Genomic DNA, 25,638 nt, shown 5'->3' with positions numbered 1-25,638 from the left:
CTGGATTACAGCCACTGTGCCCCTTGCCTTTCCTAACTGAGGCTGTTCAGCCAGAAATCTATTTTGTAGAACTGTACAGAATGTTCCTAAGTGGCAAAACTTGTTTCCCTTTGACAGAGGATAATCACGGTCCTTTACCAGATGGAGCCAGGTATTTGGCAGATACCCAGTCTGCATCAAAATGAAGTCTGCCAAGGTTCACTAACTTGCAAGTCTCTGAAAATGATCAGACCCTACCAATCGAGTCATAGAATTCCTAGAGTGTAGAAGGAAGCCATTCGGCCCATGAAAGTCTGCACCAACAATCCCACCCAGGCCCTATCCCCTTGTATTTCCCCTGATGTTGGCCATGCTAAATTGCTCCGACAATCAATCTAGACTGTGGGAGGAAACCCACAGTCCAATATAAGGTGATAATAGTAGGGGGCGTTAACTTTCCCAACATTGACCGGGACAGCCGTAGTATTAAAGGCTTGGATGGAGAGAAATTATGTATTTGGGAGGAAGATGGCCTGATGAGAGAGGGGGCAAAACCTGACCTCTTGGGGAAATAAGGAAGGGCAGGTGACAGTGTTAGTGAGGATCTCTTTGGGACCAGTGACCATAATTCTCTTAGTTTTAAGATGGCTATGGAGAATGAAAGGTCTGGCCCAAAATTCTAAATTGGGGCCAGTTTTGATGATACCAGGCAGGAACTTTCAACAGTTAATTTGGAGGTGGGGGAGAGGAGTCTGTTGGCAGGCAAAGAGACTTTTGGTAAGTGGGAGGCTTTCAAAGTTAACCAGGGTTCAAGGTAAGCACATTCCTCAGTGAAGGGCAAGGCTGGTAGAAGTTGGCAACCCTGGATGACTTGGGATATTGACCATGGTAGGCTTCTGCAGAAAATGCAGATGTATGGGATTGGGGGTGATCTAGGAAATTGGATCAGGAATTGGCTAGCGGATAGGAAACAGAGGGTGGTGGTTGATAGTAAATATTCATCATGGAGTGCGGTTACAAGTGGTGTACCTCAGGGATCTGTTTTGGGGCCACTGCTGTTTGTAATATTTATTAATGATCTGGATGAGGGTATAGTTGGGTGGATTAGCAAATTTGCTGATGACACCAAAGTCGGTGGTGTGGTAGACAGTGAGGAAGGGTGTCGTAGTTTGCAGGAAGACTTAGACAGGTTGCAAAGTTGGGCCGAGAGGTGGCGGATGGAGTTTAATGCGGAGAAGTGTGAGGTAATTCACTTTGGTAGGAATAACAGATGTGTTGAGTATAGGGCTAACGGGAGGACTTTGAATAGTGTGGAGGAGCCGAGGGATCTAGGTGTATGTGTGCATAGATCCCTGAAAGTTGGGAATCAAGTAGATAAGGTTGTTAAGAAGGCATATGGTGTCTTGGCGTTTATTGGTAGGGGGATTGAATTTAGGAGTCGTAGCGTTATGTTGCAACTGTACACAACTCTGGTGCGGCCGCACTTGGAGTACTGTGTGCAGTTCTGGTCCCCACATTACAGGAAGGATGTGGAGGCTTTGGAGAGGGTGCAGAGGAGGTTTACCAGGATGTTGCCTGGTATGGAGGGGAGATCCTATGAGGAGAGGCTGAGGGATTTGGGATTGTTTTCGCTGGAAAGGCGGCGGCTAAGAGGGGATCTTATTGAAACATATAAGATGATTAGAGGTTTAGATAGGGTGGATAGTGATAGCCTTTTTCCTCTGATGGAGAAATCCAGCACGAGGGGGCATGGCTTTAAATTGAGGGGGGGGTAGTTATAGAACCGATGTCAGGGGTAGGTTCTTTACCCAGAGGGTGGTGAGGGATTGGAATGCCCTGCCAGCATCAGTAGTAAATGCGCCTAGTTTGGGGGCGTTTAAGAGATCCGTAGATAGGTTCATGGACGAAAAGAAATTGGTTTAGGTTGGAGGGTCACAGTTTTTTTTTTTAACTGGTCGGTGCAACATCGTGGGCCGAAGGGCCTGTTCTGCGCTGTAATGTTCTATGTTCTATTGAGGCCCTGGTCAAAGGAGGCACATGACATGCATAGGCAGGTGGATCCCTTGAAGAGAATAGAGGGTGTAGGAGTAAAGAGAAATCGGGAGGGCAAAAAGGGACATTGCTTTGGCAGATAAGACCAAGGAGAATCTGAAGAGATCCTACAAATAAAGGCCAAAAGAGTAACTAGGGAGAGTAGGGCCTCTTGAGGATTAACAATGTCATCTGTGTGGAGCCAAAATGAATATTTCTCATCAGTATTTACTGTTGAGAAAGGCATGGATATTAGGGAACTTGGGGAAATAGTGATGTCTTGAGTGTACATGAGGTGCTGGAAGTCTTAAAGCGCATCAAGGTAGATAAATCCCCAGGACCTGATGAAATGTATCGCAGGACATTATGGGAGGAAATTGCAGGTCCACTAGCAGATATTTAAATCAACAGCCACAGGTGAGGTGCCTGAAGATTGGAGGGTGGCAAATGTCATGCCTCTTTAAGAAGGACTATAGGGAAAAGCCTGGGAACTACAGATCATGAGCCTAACATCTGTAGTGGGTAAGTTGTTAGAAGGTATTCTGGGAGGATCTACAGGCATTTGGAGAGGCAAGGACTGATTGGGGACAGTCAGCATGGTTTTGAATGGAAAACCATGTCTCAAATTTGATTGACCTTGGTTACCTCTTCAGAAGCTGAGGGCAGTACAGCTGATGTCTATGTGGACTTTAGCAAGGCCTTTGACAAGGCACCACGTGGTAGGTTGTTGCATAAGGTGAAATCTCTCAGGATCCAGGGTGAGGTAGCTAAATGGATACAGAATTGGCTGGATGACAGGGTTGTTTTTCAAGCTGGAGGCCTGTGACCATCGGTGTGCCTCAGGGTTTGATGCTGGGTCCACTGTTATTTGTCATTTATATTAATGATTTGGATGAGAATTTAGTAGGCATGATTAGTAAGTTTGCAGATGACACCGAGATTAGCATAGTGGACAGTGAAGGTTATTTCAGATTGCAGCAGGATCTTGATCAATTGGGTCAGTGGGCTGACAAATGGCAGATGGAGTTTAATTTGGATGAATGCAAGGTGATGCATTTTGGTAGATTAACCAAGTCCTGCTCTGGTTCAATGGTAGGGCATTGGAGAGTTAAAGAACAAAGATCCAGGGGTACTTAGCTCCTGAAAAATGGAGTCACAGGTTGAAGGCATTCAGCATGCTTGGTTTCATTGGTCAGAACATTGCATACAGGAGTTGGGGCATCTTGTTGAAGTTGTACAAGACATTGGAAAGGCTGCACTTGGAATACTGTGTACAATTCTGGTCACTATTATAAAGAGTGCAAAAAAATTTACTTGGATGCTTGATTGAGTTAAGGATAGACTGGGACTTTTTTCTCTGGAGCACAGGAGGCTGGGGTGATCTTAAAGGCCTATAAAATAATGAGGGGCATAGATCGGCTAGATAGTAATATCTTTTCCTAAAGGTAGGGGAGTCTAAAACTAGAGGGCATAGGTTTAAGGGGAGAGATACAAAGGGTCCAGAGGAGCAGTTTGAGGGTGGCGAGTGTCTGGAACAAGCTGCCAGAGGTGGTGGTAGAGGCAGGTACAATTTTTGTCTTTTTAAAAAGCATTTAGACCGTTACATCCATAAGATGACTATGGAAGGATATAGGCCAAACACAGGCAATTGGGACTAGCTTGGTGGCTAAAGGACAGCATGGACAAGTTGGGCTAAAGCCTGTTTCCATGCTGTAAACCTGACTCTAACCCATGCAGACAGTCACCCAAGGCTGAAATTGAACCCAGGCCCTTGGTGCTGAGGCAGCAGTGCTAACCACTGTGCCACCTTTTGCTGTGGGTCTGGAGTTTTATGTAGGCCTGACTGGGTAAGGACAACAGATTTACAAAATCTGGAAATGTTTTTCAGGGTGTGCTTGGTATGTAATTTTGGTCAGAGGTTTTCCACATGGGAGGCATCTCAATGCACTGGTGGGGTTACAATTTTGCAGCAGAATTTTGTTATAAGCATTAACTTGCTTTTACCTAGAAACCACTAATCATTTCTTTCTAATCCAGTGACTACTTGTTCAAGTTGCTCCTCATTGGTGACTCTGGTGTTGGCAAGTCTTGTCTGCTGCTCCGATTTGCTGTAAGTTTTACCCTCTTTTATAATCTTGTTTTCACTTGAAATGAAAGATTAATGTTACTCCAATTCTGGAGTCAAATTAAAGCTGTAAACCCACCACCCCATATTAATGAGGTAGCCATTCCCAAAAGCTACAAATACTATGTTTCCCATTCCTAACTACCCTTGAACTGGTTTGAGGGCAGTTGAGTCGACTACATTGCTGTGGGTCTGGAGTCACATGGCCAGTCCAGGTAGGGACAGCAGATTCCCTTCCTAAAGGATATTTGTGAACCAGATGGGTTTATACTATGTGGTTGTCATTCAATTTCCAGATTTTTATTGTATTCAAACTTCACTATCTGCTGTGGTGGGATTCAAATCCTGGTCATTGTCCTGGGTCTCTGGATTACTAGCCCAGTGACACTACCACTGCCTCCCCAGTACAATCCCCACAATGGAACAAGCTAGCAAAGGAAATACTCATAGCTCCAGATCTATCTTTGGTTTGTTTCCATTTATCAATTGACTTGTCTGGTTTATTCAAGCTATCCATATAGATGTTGGCAGAATAGAGAATTGTAATACTGACACAACTAAAGCAGAAGCTCTAATGTCCTTTTCATGTAGTTATTTGCCCAATTCCCTCTGCCTGCCCTTCTCCTGTTGAATATTTGATATGTAATTGGCTTCACTTGGCAGTGCCAGTCCAATCGCTGAATTGAAGCATCCAGGGATTGCAGAATTCTTTGAAGCCTCTGTTAGTGACAGGCCAAGTCACTAACAGATGAACCAGAGAAATGCAAAATGTACAAAACCAGGGCTGAAACAATTGGGGTGATCAACCGGTTGGGTCAGATGTACAGGTCCAAGGAAGAGATTACAGAACTGGGGGTGGTGGCAGCCAGTACTTGTATGACAGATTTGTGTCTTAAGAGCTTCTGCAAATCTCTACAAAATAGTGAGTAACTGTCTGGCCCTTGTACAGATTTCATCACTTGCTTTAATACTTGGTGGTACTTCTGCAGTTTTTAGTTTGTCTACAGTCAATACATGCAATGTCCAGAAGTTCATCCTACCTCAAATGTTCTGGCAGTATCTGTGGAGTTAATGTTTCCAGTCCAGAGTGTTTCTAATCAATGTTGGAAAGATCTGGGGTGGTGGGAGCCACCTATTCTAAATGTTTTACAGCAACAAAAACTGACCAGCCAGTCTCTACCACTTTGTTCCACACTAGCCCACTCTCCCTACTTTCCTCCCCATCAACATACCATAGAATCATACAATGCAGTCTGTACTGACACATGAGAAACACCTGACCTCCCATCTGCCAACACTTGGCCCATGGCACATCATAACATTCAGAGCCAGGTACTTTTTAAGGATGAGACAACCTGCCTCTACCCCCCTCCCAGGCAGCACATTCCACACTGTCACCACCCTCTGGGTAAAGTCTGTCCTTCCTCTTCTTGTTCCCTTGTGACTGACCCTTCAACTCGGGAACAGCTGCTCTGTCCCTCAATCATGTACACCTCTACCAGTTGGTCCTCAGTCTTCTCTGCTCCAACAAAACAACCCAAGCTTGTGTGTAACCTCGATGTTCCATCCCAGGCAGCATCCAGGTGAATCTTGCCCCCTCCAGTGCAATCACTTCCTTCCTATAATGTGGTGACCAGAACTGCACAGTACTCTAGCTATGGCCTCAAAGTTCTTCCCTGCTTTTATAATGTCTTGATAAAGGCAAGTGTCCCATATGCCTTTTTCACCACCCTAACATGCCCTTCTACTTTCAGATCTGTGGACACACACCAAGGTCCCTTCGTTCCTACCAATGGTGTCCTACCATTCATTGAGTACTTGTCAAATTACTCCTTCCAAAGGGGTAAACACTTTTAGGGTTAAACTTAATTTGCTGATTTAACCCAAGACATTCAGCCTCATTGTTAACCACTTGGCCAGTCTTTGTTGTCCACAAATTTACTAATCCCTCCCCACAGTCAGGACCCAGCACCGATCCCTGTGGCATGACACTGGCTTCCAGTCACTAAATCAGCTTCTGGCATCACCCTCTGTCTCCCACAACTGAGCCAATTTTGAATCCACTTTATCAAATTACCCTGTATCCCATGTGCTGCCTTTTGTCTTCTGTGGGACCTTGTCAAAGGCTTTGCTGATGTTGTGCCTGCCACAGTCTGTTTTAACCCTTATATGGTGGACAAAGAATTGCGAGTAGACTACTTAGTACAACAATATTTATTTACACACACTTAATAATCACCCAATCAACAATAACTTGATCTTACAAAAATACTGAAGTCCAATACTAGACCTTGACTTTTGCATGACTGGCAAGTACCCATGCAGATATTGGCCTTTATCCATGTGTTGGTCTCTGTAGTCCTCTGGTCTGACACTCTGGCCTTCCTTCCGGGTGGTGGTGCTCATGCTGGTCATTGCTGGTAATGGTCACCATTGTAGCTTGTTCGTGGGGTCAGAGAGACTCTTGGTTGTGCAGGGCCCTTTACACCCTGTCGTGTTTGCACCCCTTTTGGCCATTGCCAATCAATTGATCAGGGCTTGATCACCCTGGTCAATAAAGTCAAATCGGGTGTTGGCACACCAACTGCTGTGTGTCCCCCAACAGCCATGTCTAAGTGCTGGGGGCACATGGGTCACACCTCCCTCCCAAATAAGGGGTTAAGGCTCCCTTTTGTCTGGTAAACAAGTGTGTTTGACCATTGTCTTTGGTCTGGCCTATTTCCTGTATATTCAGTCATCTGAGCTGCAGCCTGCTGTTTCAGTGCTTGTCCAATTATCCAGCATGCTCTAAATCACCATTTTAGATGGTCCATTTGGCCACACTGAAATCCATATAAACTACAGCTGCACCACTCATCTACACACCTGATCACCACCTTGAAATTCAATCACATTAACCTCCCTCTGGATGAAACTAGACTGTCTATCCCTGATCAACCCTCAAGTGGGGATAGATGCACACCTTCAGAAATAACTGTTTCCCTACCACAGTGAAACTCACTGGTCTGTAGTTCCCTTTTTTAAATACAAAACCACATTAGCTGTTCTCCAATCCTTCCCATTCCTTTTGGTATTTGTGGGTGGCAGTGGTTAGCACTGCTGCCTCAGTGCCAGGAGGCCAGGGTTTGTTTCAGGCCTTGGGTGACTGGAGTTTGCATGTTCTCCTTGTCTGTGGATTTCCTTCTACAGTCCAAAGATGTGCAGGTTAGGTGGATTGGCCATGGTAAATGTGTAGGACTTTTGTTGGGCCAGCATTTATTGCCCTTTCAAGACAATTTTGACAACCACATTGCTGTGGCTCTGGAGTTGCATGTACACCAGATTTAAGGGAAGGAAACCTATTGTCCTTACCCAAAGGACACTGGTCTACAATGGTTTCATGGTCCTTTGACTTTTAATTCCAGATTTATTTTGCTGTGATGATTCTAATCTGGGTCTCTGGATTATTAGTCCAATACCACTTAACCACAGTTTCCCCTCATTATTCAGTTCATCTGTTCTTGTGGTAGACAAGGTCCCTATTCTCGAGTATTTCTGTAATTTCTTTATTGGAATTGGTAATCTTTGTTTCTGCCCAGCTTCTGGGTGCTCTCTCCAGTAGAATCTCAAACTTGGGCAGCATGTTGGGACAAGTTTAAGTTTTCAAGTTTTAGTGTCACAAATAGGCTTTAACACTGCAATGAAGTTACTGTAAATCCCCAAGTTGCCACACTCTGGCACCTGTTCAGGTACACTTGAGGGAGAACTTGGCATGGCCAATGCATCTAACCAGCATGCCTTTCAACTGGGAGGAAACCCACGCAGATGTGGGGAGAAGGGTCACTGCAGACTCTGCACAGACAAAGCTGGGAATTGACCAGGTCTCTGGCACTGAGGCAGCACTTGAGCATTGTGCCACTGCAATCAGTGGTTAGTACTGCAGCCTCACAGCACCAGGGACCCAAGTTCAATTCCAATCTCCGATCACTTGTGCAGAGTCTATGTTCTCCCCACATCTGTGGGTTTCCTCCCACAGTCCATAAAGATGTGCTGGTTGGGTGGATTGGCCATGCTAAATTCTACCTGTATCTGAACAGGTGCTAGAGTGGCACATAGGGGTTTTTTCTCTAACTACATTGCAGTGTTAATGTAAGCCTACTTGTGACACTAAATTTCAAGGGTTTTTAAAGTTTTTGGCTTGAGGATTGGTGTAAATTCTATAGTCTGGATGGCCTCTTTCTGCAGTGTAGGGATTTTATAGGTGCCCCTTCAGGGTATCCCTGAATCAGGTGGGTTTATAGTCCTTACTGATTCAGATTTTATAAATTGTCCAGAAACGCAACCACTTGTCTCTGCTGTCTGGCACTGAGTGTTATTGATGGGCATGAGGCAGTTGGCCCTGTCCACCTCCGTTTCCATCACTTTGATCTTCTTTTTGTCCCCAGGATGATACATACACAGAAAGCTACATCAGTACCATTGGTGTTGACTTCAAAATCCGAACCATTGAACTCGAGGGTAAAACCATTAAGCTACAGATTGTAAGTATGCCTGGATTCTACTTCAACTGCCTAGATCCATGAGTGATCGTTTTAAAGGGAAAAAGTCACTCACTTAACCCCTCGTAATTTGCATCTTGATGTGGTGAAATTCACTTTCAAATTGGTCAGAGTAAGGTTAAACTTCCATAGGTCTTGAAGTTGAATCAATTTGGAGTTCTGCTCTAATTCAGCAGAAACTGATAGCCAGGTTCCGCACACACAAGGACGGCCTCAACCGGGATATTGGGTTTATGTCACACTATTTCACATAAATATTTCTGCTTTTTTCCTCCTGAGTCTTTATCATGCGATCCTAGAATCAGAATTTATGTCACACTATTTGTAACTCCCACAGTTGCGTGGACCTGCAGAGTTTCACTGGCTGTCTTGTCTGGAGACAATACACATCTTTTTAGCCTGTCTTGATGCTCTCTCCACTCCCATTGTTTTGTTTCTTAAAGACTGGATTAGTTGTAAGTATTCGCATTCCAACCATTATTCATGTAAATTGAGTCTGTGTCTTATAAGTTCTGTTTGTGAACAGAATTCCCACTCACCTGAAGAAGGGGCTCAGAGCCTCGAAAGCTTGTGTGGCTTTTGCTACCAAATAAACCTGTTGGACTTTAACCTGGTGTTGTTAAACTTCTTACTAATTCTTAGAGCCAGTGGGTGGGGTGACTTTGGCTCAAGGCACAAGAATACTGTATCTGCTTAGTGGATAGGTTGCTAACTGTCTGCATTTGAGATGACACTTGTTGCCGTTGGGTAACACTGCAGTGGACCTATATACATCAGTGCAAAAGTTAAGACTGAAGCATTCACTGCATCTTCAAACAGAACTGCAAGTGGATGATCCATCTCTGCCTCCTCCAGTGGTCCCCAACATCTCCAAATGCCAGTCTCCAGCCAATTCAATTCACTCAGTGATATTAAAATGATTGAAGGCATTGGATACAGCAAAGGGAATGGGCCTTTCCAGCAACAGTACTGAAGACTTGTGCTCCAGAACTTGCTGCCCCCTAGCCAAGTTCTTCCAGTACAGTTACAACACTGGCCAACTGGAAAATTGCCCAAGTATGTCCTGTACAGAAAGCAGGACAAATCAAACCTGGCCAATTGGTCTAATCACCAGTAAAGTGATGGAAGGGGTCATTGACAGTGCTATCAAGCAGCACCTGATCAGTGATGTCCAGTTTGGGTTTTACCAGGGTCACTCAGCTCCTGTCATAACTTTTGGTTCAAAAATGGACAAAAGAGCTGTATTTGAGGTGAGTGACAGCCCTTGACATCAAGGCTGCACTTAATACTGTGGCATAAAGGAACCTCAGCAAAACTGAAATCAATGGGTATTGGAGGGCAAACACTCTGCTGGTTGGAGTCATATCTGGCACATAGGAAGATAGTTGTGGAGGGTCAGTCACCTCCGCTCCAGGGCATCTCTGCAGGAGTCCTAGGCCCAACCATCTTTAGCTGCTTCATCAATGACCTTCCCTCCATATAGTCAAGTGGGGATGTTTGCAGAGACATTCATCATTTGCAACAACTCCGATACTGAAGCAGTCCACATTCAAATGCAACAAGATCTGGACAATATCCAGGCTTGGACTGGCAAGTAACATTTGTGCCAGGCAATGACCATCACCAATAAGGGACACTTTACTGCCCCTTGCCATTCAATGGTGTAACCATCACTGAATCCCACACTCAACATCCTTGAGGTTACCATTGACTGGAAACTCAACTGGACTTGCCACAAACAGTAGCTACAAAGTCTATCCATCCACAAGACAAGTCAGGAGTGTGATGGAATACTCACCATTTGCTTGGATGGGTACAGCTCCAACAAAAGCTTGACACCATCTAGGACAAAACAGTCTGCTTGATTGGCATCACATGTACAAACATTCAATCCCTCCACCACCAATGCTTAGTAGCAGCAGTATGTACCATCTACAAGATGCACTGCAGCAATTCCACAAGATTTCTTAGACCGCACCTTCCAAACCCACAACCACTTCCATCTAGAAGGACAAGAGCAGCAGATACATGGGAACACCACCTGCAAGTTCTCCTCCAAGCCCCACCATCCTGACTTAAATATATTGTCGTTCTTTCAATCACTGGGTCAAAATCTTGGAATTCCCTCAACAGCATTGTGGGTCAACCCACAGCACGTGGACTGCAGCAAGTCAAGAAGGAGGATCACCTAAATGCTGGCCAGCTACCAACACCCATGTCCCACAAATGAATAAAACAAACGATGGCTGTTAAATACTGATGGTACATGAAGAGCAGAATGAGGCTTTATTCTTGATTGGAATGTTCCTGCTAATTGAGGCTAGTGCATATTGACTGTGGGGAGGTCTGTCAGGGACTTGGTATTAGTGAATAGCTGGGAGGGAGAAATTTAAAATGGGGCACAATTGCAAAGGTTTTTTAAACTTGGACTATTACATGTCCAAAATAATGGAGCTGTTTATCTGGGGCAGGGGGAATGATCCTTACAAATGTTCATGTTCTTGGAGATGCATGTGCTCCCCGCTTGTAGTAAAATTAAGTTTACTATCCAAGACTGCCTGACAACTCGTAATTGAGAGATGTGGTTGTATTTCTCAAACTGGTTAGGATTACCTCTGGAATAGGACAATCCAGTTGATCTACCCAAGAGATGTAGAGATCTACCTGGGTCAAATGTAATTGGAGAGGAAGTTGCCTAGCCCAAGTGGCTTCCATCCCAGGTTGCTGGAGGGATTGGGGTGGAGTTGACAGGCTGCCCTTGAACTTTCACAGATACTAGGGGAGGATTAGTGGCAAATGTTGACGTGCTTCAAAGTCAGTCCTAGAGACTACAAGGCAGTTAACATCAGTGGTGGGCAAGGTTTTGGAATCTTTAAATGAGAGAAACGAGTTGGCACTTTGTGGTTTATGGATTGCCAAGCATAAATTTGTCTGAATGAAAAAGTTGGTTAACATTGTGGCTTATGGAATGGGAGGATCAGTAGCCAATTGCCTAAATGACAGTTATGGTGAAGGATGGTTGGTTGGTGCTTCAGAATGGGGAGGATGGTAGTCTTGAGGACTATATTTTTGCAGTATTATTTGGGTCCTGGAAATAGAATTTCAATTCTCAACGTTGAGATTCAAATTGCCTGCAACATTGGTAAGTAGCAAAGCTGTAATACAGAAGGGAGGTGATGAACAGACTTGATGGCAGTTGTGGAGTATGTGGGAATGGGGAGCTGGGGGTGCTTATGCATCAAATCACTGAAGGTGCCAAGATATTAATTGGCAAAGCATGTGGAATCTTGAACTTTGAGACCTGTGTCGAGCTTCGAGTACAAAAAATTAGTGCAGGAATAGGCTCTTCGGCCCTCCAAGCCTGCACTGACCATGCTGCCTGACTTAACTAAAACCCCTACCATTCCAGGGACTGTATCCCTCTATTCCCATCCTAGTCATGTACTTGTCAAGATGCCCCTTAAGTCACTACTGTATCTGCTTCCAATACCGTTCCAGGCACATAGAACATAGAACAGTGCAGCACAGTACAGGCCCTTCGGCCCACGATGTTGTGCCGAACCTTTTCTGAAACCAAGATCAAGCTATCCCACTCCCTATCATTCTAGTATGTTCCATGTGCCTATCCAATAATTGCTTGAAAGTTCCTAAAGTGCCCAACTCCACTATCACAGCCGGCAGTCCATTCCACACCCCAACCACTAAGTAAAGAACCTACCTCGCACATCCCTCCTATATCTTCCACCACGAACCTTATAGTTATACCCCCTAGTAACGGCTACATCCACCTGAGGGAATAGTCTCTGAACGTCCACTCTATCTATCCCCCTCATCTTATAAACCTCTAAGTCACCCCTCAACCACCTCCGCTCTAAAGAGAAAAGCCCTAGCTCCCTCAACCTTTCCTCATAAGACCTACCCTCCAAACCAGGCAGCATCCTGGTAAATCTCCTTTGCACTCTTTCCAGTGTCTCCACATCCTCCTTTTTATAGTGAGGTGACCAGAACTGCACACAATATTCCAAATGTAAATGACAGCACCCACTACTCTGTTTATTAAAAAAAAAATCTGCCTCGTATATCTCCTTTAAATCTTTCCCCTCGTACCTTAAACCTATGCCCCCTAGTAATTGACTCTTCCACCCTGGGAAAAAGCATCTGACTATCCATGCTGTCCATGCCCCTCATAATCTTGCAGACTTCTATCAGGCCTCCCCTCAACCTCTGCTCCAGTGAGAACAAACAAAGTTTCTCCAACCTCTCCTTTGTAGCTAATGTCCTCCATATCCAGCAACATCCTGGTAAATCTTTTCTGTACCCTCTCCAAAACCTCCACATCCTTCTGGTAGTGTGGCAACCAGAATTGAACACTATATTCCAAGTGCGGCCTAACTAAGGTGCTATAAAGCTGCAACATGACTTGCCAATTTTTAAACTCCATACCCTGGCTGATGAAGGCAAGCATGCTGTATGCTGCCTTGATGACCTTCACCTGCATTGCCACTTTGTGACCTGTGTACCTGTACACCCAGATTCCTTTGCCTATCAATACTCTTAAGGGTTCTGCCATTTACTGTATATTTCCTATCTGTATTAGACCTTCCAAAATGCATTACCTCATTTGTCTGGATTAAACTCCATCTGCCATCTCTCCACCCAAGTCTCCGACTGACCTATATCCTGCGGTCCTCATCGCTATCTGCAAATCCACCAACCTTTGTCATCTGCAAACTTACTAATCAATCCAGTTACATTTTCCTCAATCATAGCAAAAGTCCCAGCACTGATCCCTGAGGAACACTTGTCACAGCCCTCTGTTCAAACGCACCCTTCCACTGCTACCTTATCTTTGACCAAGCCAGTTTTGTATCCACCTTGTCAGCTCACCTCTGACAAGGTCTCATGGCAGACTGGTGCAGGAGGTGAAGCTGTGTGGGATCAAAGGCCTCACTGAAGTCCATGTAGACACATTCTCTGTCCTACCCTCATCAATCATCTTTGTCACTTCCTCAAAACTCTATCAAGTTCCAGAGACATGACCTCCTTCACAAAACCATGTTGCCCCTCTAATACGTCCACTTATTTCCAAGTAGGAATGAATCCCCTCTAGTAATTCCCTACCACTGATGTAAGGCTCACCAGCCTGTAATTGCCTGGATTATTCTTGCTACTCTTAACAAAGGAACAACATTGGCTATTCTCCAATCCTCTGGGACCTCTCCTGTAGCCAGTGAGGATACAAAGATTTCTCTCGGCCCAACTAGTCTGGTGATTGGGGCAGGGGTACATCCTCCCAGGATGAGGAATGTTAGCTAAAAGGCCAAGGTTTGAGAATCATAGAAACCCTACAGAGCAGAAAGAGGCCATCTGGCCCATCACATCCGCACCGACCACAATCTCACCCAGGCCCTACTCTCATATCCCTACTACACATTTACCCACTAGTCCCTCTAACCTATGCATCCCAGGACACTAAGGGCAATTTTTAGCATGGCCAATCAACCTAACCCGCACATCTTTGGACTGTGGGAGGAAACCGGAGCACCCGGAGGAAACCCACGCAGACACGAGGAGAATGTGCAAACTCCACACAGACAGTGACCCAAGCTGGAAATCAAACCCAGGTCCCTGGAGCTGTGAAGCAGCAGCACTAACCACTCTGCTACCGTGCTGTCCTGGGAAGCTGGGGTGGTTCCCCTTGGAGCAAAAGAGATTTGATGAGGTGTACATGATTGATTGGCTTAGCTATGGTAGGCATTGTTCCCATTGGCAAATGGTACAAGGACTGAAGTGGAATGGTTTAGTGAATGGTAATCTAGAGTGGTGGAAGTGAGATGATCCATGATTTCAAAAGGGAAATTGGATGAGCATTGAAAGGAAATAAACTTGGTCTCAATCGCTGCTATAAATGACTCATTTCTACCTGATGTGCAATATGCTCAATAGATCTAGACTGCTGTGTAAGCTATTCACTATCACCCATTGAACTTCAGAGAATGGAGGCTATAGAGAAATTGTCTATTTACAGGGAATAAGGTTTGAGGAATAGTTTAGTGAAGTCTATTGCCATAAAGGATGGGTGGGTCTAATGTGGACATCAGACTTGAAACTGATTTTCATATCCTGAGAAAATTGCTTTTGGTTTTTGAGCTTCTTAACTAGCTGTATCATTAACACATTCTAACATTTCTCTCCAGTGGGATACAGCAGGACAAGAGCGATTCCGAACCATCACTTCCAGTTACTACAGAGGAGCACATGGGATTATTATTGTGTATGATGTTACAGATCAGGTAGGATTGGCATAGTCTGCATTTTCTTTGGTGTGGTGTGGGGGGGGGGGGTGTACAGTGGTTAGGCAGCAATGTGGAGTGGAATTATTTGCCAATCTTTTTTGAGCAAGGGGGCTTTATGATGTAACAGACCAGATGGCAGTAGCATTTCCAGAGCAACTTGAGGAGCAGCACAGTGGTTAGCACAACTGCCTCGGTGCCAAGGACCTGTGTTCAATTCCTGGCTTTGGTCAGAGTTTGCATGTTCTCCCTGTGTCTGGGGTGCTCCAGTTTACTCCCACGGTCTGAAAGATGTGCTGGTTAGGTGGATTGACCCAAACAGGCCCCAGAGTTTGGCAACCAGGCTAATCTCACTAACTTCTTTGCAGTGTTGATGTAAGCCTTACTTGTGACTAAAAATTAGCTTGAACTTGAGGACATTACTGCATGTTTATTAACCATCTAAATCTTGATTAACTTTTTGGGAGCTAAAGTTTGTGATTAACTGCTATTTTAGCAGTTACTCACTCAATCTAGGTTATTGCATAATCTAGTTGCCATCAGTATTTAATTCACAACTACATTTTCAATTGTGCAGATGCACCTGGTTGACAATTGAGGTCTACAGCATGGAAACAGGCCCTTCAGCCCAACTTGTCCATGTCACCCTTTTTAAACTCAAGCTAATCTCAATTGCCTGCATTTGGCCCACATCCCACTATACCCATCTTCCCCGCATAACTGTCTAAATGCTTTTCAAAGACAATTGTACCTTCCTCTGGCAGCTTGTTCCAGACACTCGCCACCCTCTGGAAAAAATTGCCCCTCTGGATACTTTTGTGTATCTCTCCTCACCTTAAACCTATGCCCTCTAGTTTTAGACTCTCCTACCTTTGAGAAAAGGTAGTTGATCTGTGCCCCTCATTATTTTATAGACCTCTAAGATCACCCCTCAGCCTTCTAGGCTCCAGAGAAAAAAGTCCCAGTCGATCCAACCTCTCATAACTCAAACCAAGTCCTGGTAGCATCCTAGTAAATCTTTGTCTGCACTCTTTCTAGTTTAATAATATCCTTTCTATAATGGGGTGACCAGAACTGTTCACAGTATTCCAAGTGTGGCCTTACCAATGTCTTGTACAACTTCAAGACATCCCAACTTCTGTATTCAATGTTCTGACCAATGAAACCAAGCATGCTGAATGTTGTCGTCTTCACTCTGTCCACCTGTGACTCCACTTTCAAGGAGCTATGAACATGTACCTCTAGATCTTTGTTCTGTAACTCTCCCCAACACCCGACCATTAACTGAGTAAGTCCTGCCCTGGTTCAATCTACCAAAATGCATCACCTCGCATCTATCTAAAGTAAACTCCATCTGCCAAATGTCAGCCCACTGGCCCAATTGATCAAGATCCTGTTGCAATCAGAACTTTCTTCACTGTCCACTATGCCACCAATCTTGGTGTCATATGCAAACTTACTAACCATGCCTCCTATACACTCATCCAAATCATTAATATAAATGACACAACTATATGGATACTATAATCTGTGCAAATCTTGTTCAGAGGCTTCAGTCGCACTTTTGCAGCCTTGTTTTTAGTCCTGATCTCTCAGGGTGACATCGGGACACAATGAGCCTGGTTTTCTCCTGGACTATGAACGTGTTCCTGATTGCTGTGCAGTCTGAGGACCAAGAAATGCTACAGGGCTCTGCTGCTATACTCAATGTTCATATTTCTTCAATATCTGAATTTCACATCCCTCCTCAGTATCCACTAAACCAATTAAATGAGACCATACTAGTAACTTCAATGTCTTGCAGAGGTTCTCAACCCTGTTTTCCTGATCACCATTTATTATTATTCTTGACCTTCAATCCCAAGTCTATTGAAGGACAATATGACTGCCAGTGTCTGTAGAACCACAGTTGCCAAAGCAGTTTCACCTGGCACATTTATTCCAGTTCTGTAAATTTATGGTGCTTGGTTTAATATGGAATTGGCACAAATGGGCAATGCTAGTGTTCTTGCTCCCCTTCAGTCTCCTTTTGTTCCTAATTCAGCAATTGGCATTGCCCTCTATTCCCTGTTTATCTTGCCTTCTCTAACATGAAGTTAAATTTCCTAGTTGATTCCCATGACTATGTCAATTGGTGACTTAAGAACATAGAACATTACAGCGCAGAACAGGCCCTTCGGCCCACGATGTTGCACCGACCAGTTAAAAAAAAAAACTGTGACCCTCCAACCTAAACCAATTTCTTTTCGTCCATGAACCTATCTACGGATCTCTTAAACGCCCCCAAACTAGGCGCATTTACTACTGATGCTGGCAGGGCATTCCAATCCCTCACCACCCTCTGGGTAAAGAACCTACCCCTGACATCGGTTCTATAACTACCCCCCCTCAATTTAAAGCCATGCCCCCTCGTGCTGGATTTCTCCATCAGAGGAAAAAGGCTATCACTATCCACCCTATCTAAACCTCTAATCATCTTATATGTTTCAATAAGATCCCCTCTTAGCCGCCGCCTTTCCAGCGAAAACAATCCCAAATCCCTCAGCCTCTCCTCATAGGATCTCCCCTCCATACCAGGCAACATCCTGGTAAACCTCCTCTGCACCCTCTCCAAAGCCTCCACATCCTTCCTGTAATGTGGGGACCAGAACTGCACACAGTACTCCAAGTGCGGCCACACCAGAGTTGTGTACAGTTGCAACATAACGCTACGACTCCTAAATTCAATCCCCCTACCAATAAACGCCAAGACACCATATGCCTTCTTAACAACCTTATCTACTTGATTCCCAACTTTCAGGGATCTATGCACACATACACCTAGATCCCTCTGCTCCTCCACACTATTCAAAGTCCTCCCGTTAGCCCTATACTCAACACATCTGTTATTCCTACCAAAGTGAATTACCTCACACTTCTCCGCATTAAACTCCATCCGCCACCTCTCGGCCCAACTTTGCAACCTGTCTAAGTCTTCCTGCAAACTACGACACTCTTCCTCACTGTCTACCACACCACCGACTTTGGTGTCATCAGCAAATTTGCTAATCCACCCAACTATACCCTCATCCAGATCATTAATAAATATTACAAACAGCAGTGGCCCCAAAACAGATCCCTGAGGTACACCACTTGTAACCGCACTCCATGATGAATATTTACTATCAACCACCACCCTCTGTTTCCTATCCGCTAGCCAATTCCTGATCCAATTTCCTAGATCACCCCCAATCCCATACATCTGCATTTTCTGCAGAAGCCTACCATGGTGAACCTTATCAAACGCCTTACTAAAATCCATATATACCACGTCCACTGCCTTGCCCCCATCCACCTCCTTGGTCACTTTCTCAAAAAACTCAATAAGGTTAGTAAGGCACGACCTACCTGCCACAAAACCATGCTGACTATCACCTATCAATTCATTACTCTCCAAATAACTATAAATCCTATCCCTTATAATTTTTTCCAACATCTTGCCGACAACAGAAGTGAGACTCACCGGTCTATAATTCCCGGGGAAGTCTCTGTTCCCCTTCTTAAACAATGGGACAACATTCGCTAACCTCCAATCTTCTGGTACTATACCAGAGGCCAACGACGACCTGAAGATCAGAGCCAGAGGCTCTGCAATCACTTCTCTTGCCTCCCAGAGAATCCTTGGATAAATCCCATCCGGACCAGGGGATTTATCTATTTTCAGACCCTCCAGAATATCCTGCACATCCTTCTTATCAACTGTAATACTGTCTATTCTACTCCCTTGCAACCCAGTGTCCTCCTCAGCTATATTCATGTCCCCTTGCGTGAACACCGAAGAGAAATATTAGTTCAATGCTTCACCAATCTCCTCCGGTTCCACACATAACTTCCCTCTGCCATCTATAACTGGCCCTAAACTTGCCCTAACCAACCTTCTGTTCTTGACATACCTATAGAACGCCTTAGGATTCTCTTTAACCCTATCCGCCAAAGTCTTCTCATGTCCCCTTTTAGCCCTTCTAAGCTCGCTCTTCAACTCCCTCTTAGCCAATCTAAAGCTTTCTAGTGCACTACCCGAGTGCTCACGTCTCATGTTATTAGTTATTAGTCTCATGTTATTAGTAAAAGCATATGGATAAAACCTAGCATTCTGAGTTGAGCTGACTTTACTTGTTGCTACTGTGGTGATGGCTCTACCTGCCTTAACTTTGAACTCTTTGCATATTTGTAGGATTCCTTCACTAATGTTAAGCAGTGGCTGGAGGAAATAGCTCGCTATGCCAGTGAGAATGTGAATAAATTGCTAGTAGGAAACAAATGTGACTTGACTACTAAGAAGGTAGTGGATTATACTACAGCTAAGGTAAATAAAACTTTCATTTGTCTGCTGATTGGTTTATCATTTAATGCAAATTTCTCATTCCTTCATTTGAAATATTTTATCAACTTATTCATCTGAAATGTGGGGATTGCTGGCTAGGCCAGATTTCTTGCCCTTGAACTGAGGTTTGCTAGGCCATTGTGAATCTGGAGTCTCACAGGCTGGGTAAGGATGACAGATTTCCTTCCCTAAAGTTAACCAGGTGAGGGTTTTCAACAATGGCTTAGTCATTGGATGACTTTAAATTCATACTTTTACCAAATTCAAATTTCACAAGCTGTGGTGGCATTCGAACATTATCCTGGGTCTCAGGATTACTAATCCAGTGAGTACCACTACACTGCCATCTCCTATTTTAAGGAGTTGCTTTTGATCACCTGGAATTTGAAACATCACAAACTGGTTTAATTACTAGATTGTCATGTTTGCTTAATTCTGGAGAGAAATTGGAGTCTGCCCACTTGTACAGTGTAGTTAGCCTTGTGCAGATTCACCATGCATGTCCTTCCAAACTATGCCATTCTGATCTGACCAGGGTGAAGCACTGATGGAGTGATGCAATCAACTAAAATCTATGTCAGATATGGGAAAGATGTACAAGTTGGTCTTGTTGCTCCTAGGCTGACCAGTAAAATAATTCTATTTGCTGTACCACCTGTACGTGCCCTCACTCTTGTTGGAAAGCATAACCACATAATTTGTGATGGACCTGCAATGGACCAGATTTTGCAACAATGGGTGTAATGGACAATGTTTATTGGACCATAAACTCCAACTTGAAAGTTGTCTGTCTTCAAACCCACCTTTACAGATGGGTTTAAACTAATGTGGCAAGGGTGGAAATCAGAACAGTAGGTCAGCATGGGACCAAGGCCAGGCTAGCTAAGAGGAAGAACAGACTGGGGAGGTCAAACTCAGTGAGCCTGGAGGTCTGGAGTCCATCTGCTTCAATGCAAGGAGTATAACCAGTAAGACAGATGAACTTAGCCTTGATTCTTGCACAGAACTTGGATGTGGTTGCAATAACAGACTAGGTTAAGAGGGGCAGGACTGGCAGTTAAATATTCCAGGATATAAGTATTTTAGGTGAGATGTGGGGGAGTTGCAATACTGGTTAGGGAACATATTACAGCTGTACAGAGGGACACCTTGGAAGAATCATGTAATGCAACACTGAGAACTCAAACAGGAAGGAGGCAGTCACTATAATTTACTGCAGGCCTCCCAACAGCCCATGGGAAGTTGAGGAACAGATATGTAAGCAGATTCTGGACAGATGTCAAAATAATAGGGTTGTTCTAGTGGGAGACTAAGTTTCCTCTGACTGGAAATCCCTTGGGGCTAAGGGTCCAGATGGTGAATGTGCTTTTTGGAACAATGTGGATAGTCCAACTGGACCTAATACCAGGGAATGAGCCCAGCCAGGTCATCAAAGTTACAGTAGGGGAAACATGTGGCAAACAGTGATCACAATGCTGTAAGCTTTTGGATACTGATGGAAAGGGGTGACTGTCCTAGGGTTAAGGTGCTAAATTGGGAAGGCAACTACAACCAGATTAGGCAGGATTTGGAAGTTGTTTGGGAGAGGCTGTTTGAAGATAAATCCACATTTGGCATGTGGGAGTCCCTAGGAGCAGTTGGAGTGCAGGAAGGGCATGTGCCTCTGAAAAGGAAGGGCAGGAACTGGATGACCAGGGAAATTGCATCAAGTCAAAGAAAAGATGCATACATGAGGTCGAGGCAACTAAACAGATGAAGCATTTGAAGAATACAGGGAAAGTAAAGAGCTCAAACAGGAGGGAAAATAGGGTCAATGTCCTTGGCAGATAGGATTAAGGAGAATCCCAAGGCATTTTATACATATTAGGAATGAGGGTAGCTCGAGAGGGTCCACTTGAGGATAAAGGAGGGAAATTGTGTCAAACCAAAGGAAGTGGGTGGGATCCTTAAACACTTTGCATCGGTATTCAAAGGAGAGGGATAAGTTGATTGTCTTGGGGAAAACCCTTTGGAACAAATTGTCATTACGATGAAGTGTTACGTGAATTAAAAAGCATTAAGGTAGACAAATCCCCAGGGCCAGATGGCATCTATCCCAGATTACTGAGGGAGACAGATGAAATTGCTGGGCTTCTAACAAATCTTTTTCTTTTGCCACTGGTGAGGTCCCAGGATTGGAGGACAGCCAATGTTGTACTGTGTAAGGGTAGCAAGAATAACCCAGGTAATAGGGCAGTGAGCTTGATGTCAGTGATAATGAAATTATTGAGTCTTAGGAATAGGATCTATATGCATTTGGAACTGAATGGTCTTGTTAGCGATAGACAGCATGGTGTTGTATGAGGGAGGTCATGTCTCTTGTTTTTTGAGGTGACAATGATTGACGAAAGGGCTGTGGATGTTGGCTACATGGACTTTAGTAAAACATTTGACAAGGTCCCTTGTGGCAGGCTGGTGCAAAAGATGAAATCTCTCAATCTGGGATGAACTATCTCGATGGATTTAGAACTGCCTAGGCCATTAGTTGCAGACCTCCATTCAGAAAAATACCCTTCTACTGCTACCAACTTGTGTTCTGCAGGGATCAGTGCTGGGACCTCTGTAATATAAATGACTTGGAAGAAAATGTAGCGGGTCTGATTAGCAAGTTTGCAGATATTAAGATTGGCGGAGTTGCAGATAGTGATAAGTCAGAATACAGCAGGATATAGGCTAGAAAATTGGGTGGAGAAATGGCAGATGGAATTTAATCCAGACAAATGCAAGGCGATGCATTTTGGTAGATCCAAATCGGGTAGGAGCTATAAAATGGCAGAACCATCAGGAGCATAGATCTAGGCGTACAGGTCTACAAATCCTTAAATGGCAGCATAGGTGGAAAAGCTTAAGACGTATGGCATGCTTGCCTTCATTGGACAGGGCATCAAGTATAAAAGTTGGTAAAATGTTAGTTGTATAAAACATTGGTTAGCTACATTTGGAACGCTGTCCAATTCTGGTTGTCACACCACCAGAAGGACATGGAAGGTTTCCCAGGATGTTGCCTGATATGGAGGGTATCGGAGGAGAGTGAATAAACTGGGATTGTTCTCCCTGACAAGACGGAGGCTGAGGGGCAACCTGATAGAAGTTTATAAAATTGAGGTATAAATAGGATGAACAGTGGGAAGCTTTTTCCCAGGGCAGAAATGACAATTAAAGGGCACAAGTTCAAGATTGAGGGGGGGAAGAGAAGCGCAGGGATGTTTTTTTGAGGGTGGTGGGGGCCTGGAATGCATTGCCAAATGAGGTGGTTGAGGCAGTTACATTAGCCACATTTAAGACTTGTCTTGATCAACAGATGAACAATGGGTAATAGAGGATTTAAGTGGTTGGTCTAAAGGTAAATGTGGTCAGCGCAGGTTTGGAGCACCTGTTCTGTGCTGTTCTATTTTGCAGTCAATGTGGATAGTGAGTGGAAATTGGTCCACTTATTTACTCATGTACATAAAGCAAAATCTGAAATGTGAAGAGATTAGTGACTTCTCACTTGTAAAGTGAAAAGTCAGGGCCAGAAGTTTGGCAGTAATTGTCAAGCTGATTTTATCCCTTGATCAAAGGGTAAGATGTCTTAAGTGCATCATTACTATCTTTACTAGTATTTGTCATAAACTGCAATGGAATTTTAATGCAAATGCAGAATTCAGATTTCTGCTTGCTGTCTAGACAATGATTCTTGTGAAGAATGTGTTTATTTAGGCCCTGAGTCCATGCTTGTGATTGTTTAAATTCTGGGATTGGGACATTTAAAGTTGACACTTGGCTAATGCTCTTGTACCATACTTCCCCAGGAGTATGCTGACTCTCTCCAAATTCCATTCTTGGAAACCAGTGCAAAGAATGCCACTAATGTTGAACAGGCATTTGTGACGATGGCTGCTGAGATCAAGAACCGCATGGGCACAGGCCCTACACACAATGATGAAAAATCCAACGTCCGAATCCAGAGCACTCCATTGAAGCAAGGCAGTGGTGGAGGTGGCTGCTGCTAAGGACATGAGTCCAGCAGAGACAGATCTCTTCCTGTTGCACAGTACATTTAAACTTCTACAGCATTTGCCTCCTGAGCAGTAATGGTTTTAACATAATGGCCTGTTGATTTTGTGACAATTTTTTTGGCAGACCCTTTTTCTGCCCAAATGGACTTGAGACCAATTGGAAACTCCAGGAAAAATTGTCTTCATGCAGTTAACTACTTTTTGTCTTGAAAGGTCTTGTGTACTGCTGTTAGAAACACTTGGATTGTAAGATATATTTTGTAATGGTCAATTTCTTGTCATTTTGCCCCCACCCACTTCCACAACAAGTTTTTTGTATTGCATTGGGGTCAAAACTAGGAGCATCTGATGGCTAGGCTTAAGGTTCAGCTCCACTAGAATATTACACTTGCGATTATGATTCAACACTCCTTGGGAATGGTAGTTGTGGAATTGGGTGAAGGAAGTCAAAATTGGGAAAATCTCTCTTGAATTGATCATCTTTGAAGTTCCAGTATCTCCTCAACCTTTTACTCAATTTAATACAGCACAGAAACTGAAATTTAAATTTTACCCACTTGCTGAACCTCCATTTTTAATACTGTATGGTTTGCCTCAGTCAGACTCTACTAATGGAAGTTACAGTACATACTAGAGCAAACTGACCCTAACATTGCAATCAACTCTGGCAACCACTCAATGTTCCTTCTCTAACACCTATTTACTATTTGGATGCCCAGTGCATGTAGTCTCTCCATTTGTTGTCAAATCAAAAGATTAGTGAGATGTTAAATGCAAAATTTACTTTTCATTGGCTGTAAGATGCATTCTAAAGCTAATCTGGGCTTTGGGATCTTGTAGACACAAATACAATTGACCACTATGAGTACATTCTGTGCAGACACAAGTAACAGACTGGATTGGCAAATGGATCCAAGTGCTGCTTAAAATGAGTTGTACTTGGATATCATGGGCTAAATGTGATTAACAGCATATGAAGATGACCAGTATTAGAGGATGAATGAGTATCAAGTGTTTGCTCTTGATAGCTATGCTGGGAAATTGGTTGACAGTAACTCATGCAATTTCTGTAAGGCCACCTGTGGATAACAACCCAATTGACTTTGGAAGCTTTAATATATTTAGTAGTTTGATTTGCTTCAACCATTGGATCTTGGAAGTAGACCATCTGACCCAGCTTGTCCTGATCTTTCTGAACCAGTAATTCATGTTCAGTTGCATTAACAGCCCAAAGTGGAATTGGTGTCTTGGTGTAAAATTGTTTGCCATTTCAGCCCACCTTATGAATCCAAATGGGTTGAAATCTGATTAGTGCTGGCATACACATTTAGTCAATCCTTTCCTGATGGGCAATGCTGCTACTTGTCCCACTTCACAGCAACTTGAGGTGCCTCGCATGGGTTGAAATGATCCTGTGCACGAGTGGTCAGAATTCTTGCTGAGGCGAGCATCTTGTGTTTGTGAAGAGACTACAGGACAAGCATTTGTACACAAACTAATGTGCAAGTTTTGAACACTGGGGATGTTTCGTGCTTGCCAGTGTACAAACATCCTATTGCAAATCAGATTTAACAATCCTAATGCATGCAAAAAGCCTAGTTCATTTGCATAGATACAGCCTTGTGCAGCAGAGCTGTCTGTATACCAAGTATTCAGTTACAATGAGCATTACTGGTTAAAGTAGCTTAAATTTATCATTTGGGCCATAAGTAAAGCTACAATAATGTATATCCAACACTTTTACCATAAAGTAACAATGTATTGGTGTCAAAAGCTAACTTGTTGATTTTTGGATACCTGACGGGTTGTGTTTTTTTTAATACTTTCGTTGTTTGGGACTCCATCACTCCCTCCTGGAGCATCTTGGGTTCTGAACTCCTTCAGTAGATGAACCAAACCCTCTTGTGCAGCAGTTGTGCTGCTTTGCTTAGCAATGCTCTTGTACAGAGTCTGATCTGTCCTTGTTTAATTGGATTGGTAAACATGTCCTCCTCCCCCACCCCCTCTTTATTGCAGTTTTGGTTCAATTGGAATCATTTTAAACCAATTGGAAATTTGGTCATTTCATTATTCCAATTGCTGCAATCTGAGGTATAACTTTGTTTTTTGCATGGGGCTTTTTGAACACCTACATATATTTTGCATCCACTCATCCAATGCTGTCACTTGTTAAGTTGTCACTACCAGGCTTTATCTACTGATTTTTATAAACCTAATTTCTTCAGCAAGCAGCCCTGTTGAAGTCATCACTCTTGCATGCAGTTTATACGGA

At 43.8% G+C, this 25,638-nt stretch overlaps 1 protein-coding gene across 1 annotated transcript in view; it reads left to right on the top strand.

Moving 5' to 3' along the window:
• Positions 1–25,182, top strand: part of LOC144511351 (ras-related protein ORAB-1-like) — a 58,978-nt gene extending 33,796 nt beyond the window's left edge. Inside the window, exons 2-6 of the mRNA XM_078241634.1 lie at positions 4,048–4,120; positions 8,560–8,655; positions 14,871–14,966; positions 19,180–19,311; positions 23,160–25,182. Coding sequence (XP_078097760.1) covers positions 4,048–4,120; positions 8,560–8,655; positions 14,871–14,966; positions 19,180–19,311; positions 23,160–23,360 — 598 coding nt within the window. The 3' untranslated portion in view covers positions 23,361–25,182. The remainder of the gene's footprint in view (positions 1–4,047; positions 4,121–8,559; positions 8,656–14,870; positions 14,967–19,179; positions 19,312–23,159) is intronic.
• Positions 25,183–25,638: the final 456 nt, after the last annotated feature.

This window comes from Mustelus asterias, chromosome 24 (assembly GCF_964213995.1).
Source record: "Mustelus asterias chromosome 24, sMusAst1.hap1.1, whole genome shotgun sequence".
NCBI lineage: Eukaryota > Metazoa > Chordata > Chondrichthyes > Carcharhiniformes > Triakidae > Mustelus > Mustelus asterias.
The sequence above is the reverse complement of the archived record's forward strand: the minus strand, read 5'-3'. Positions and strand labels throughout refer to the sequence as shown.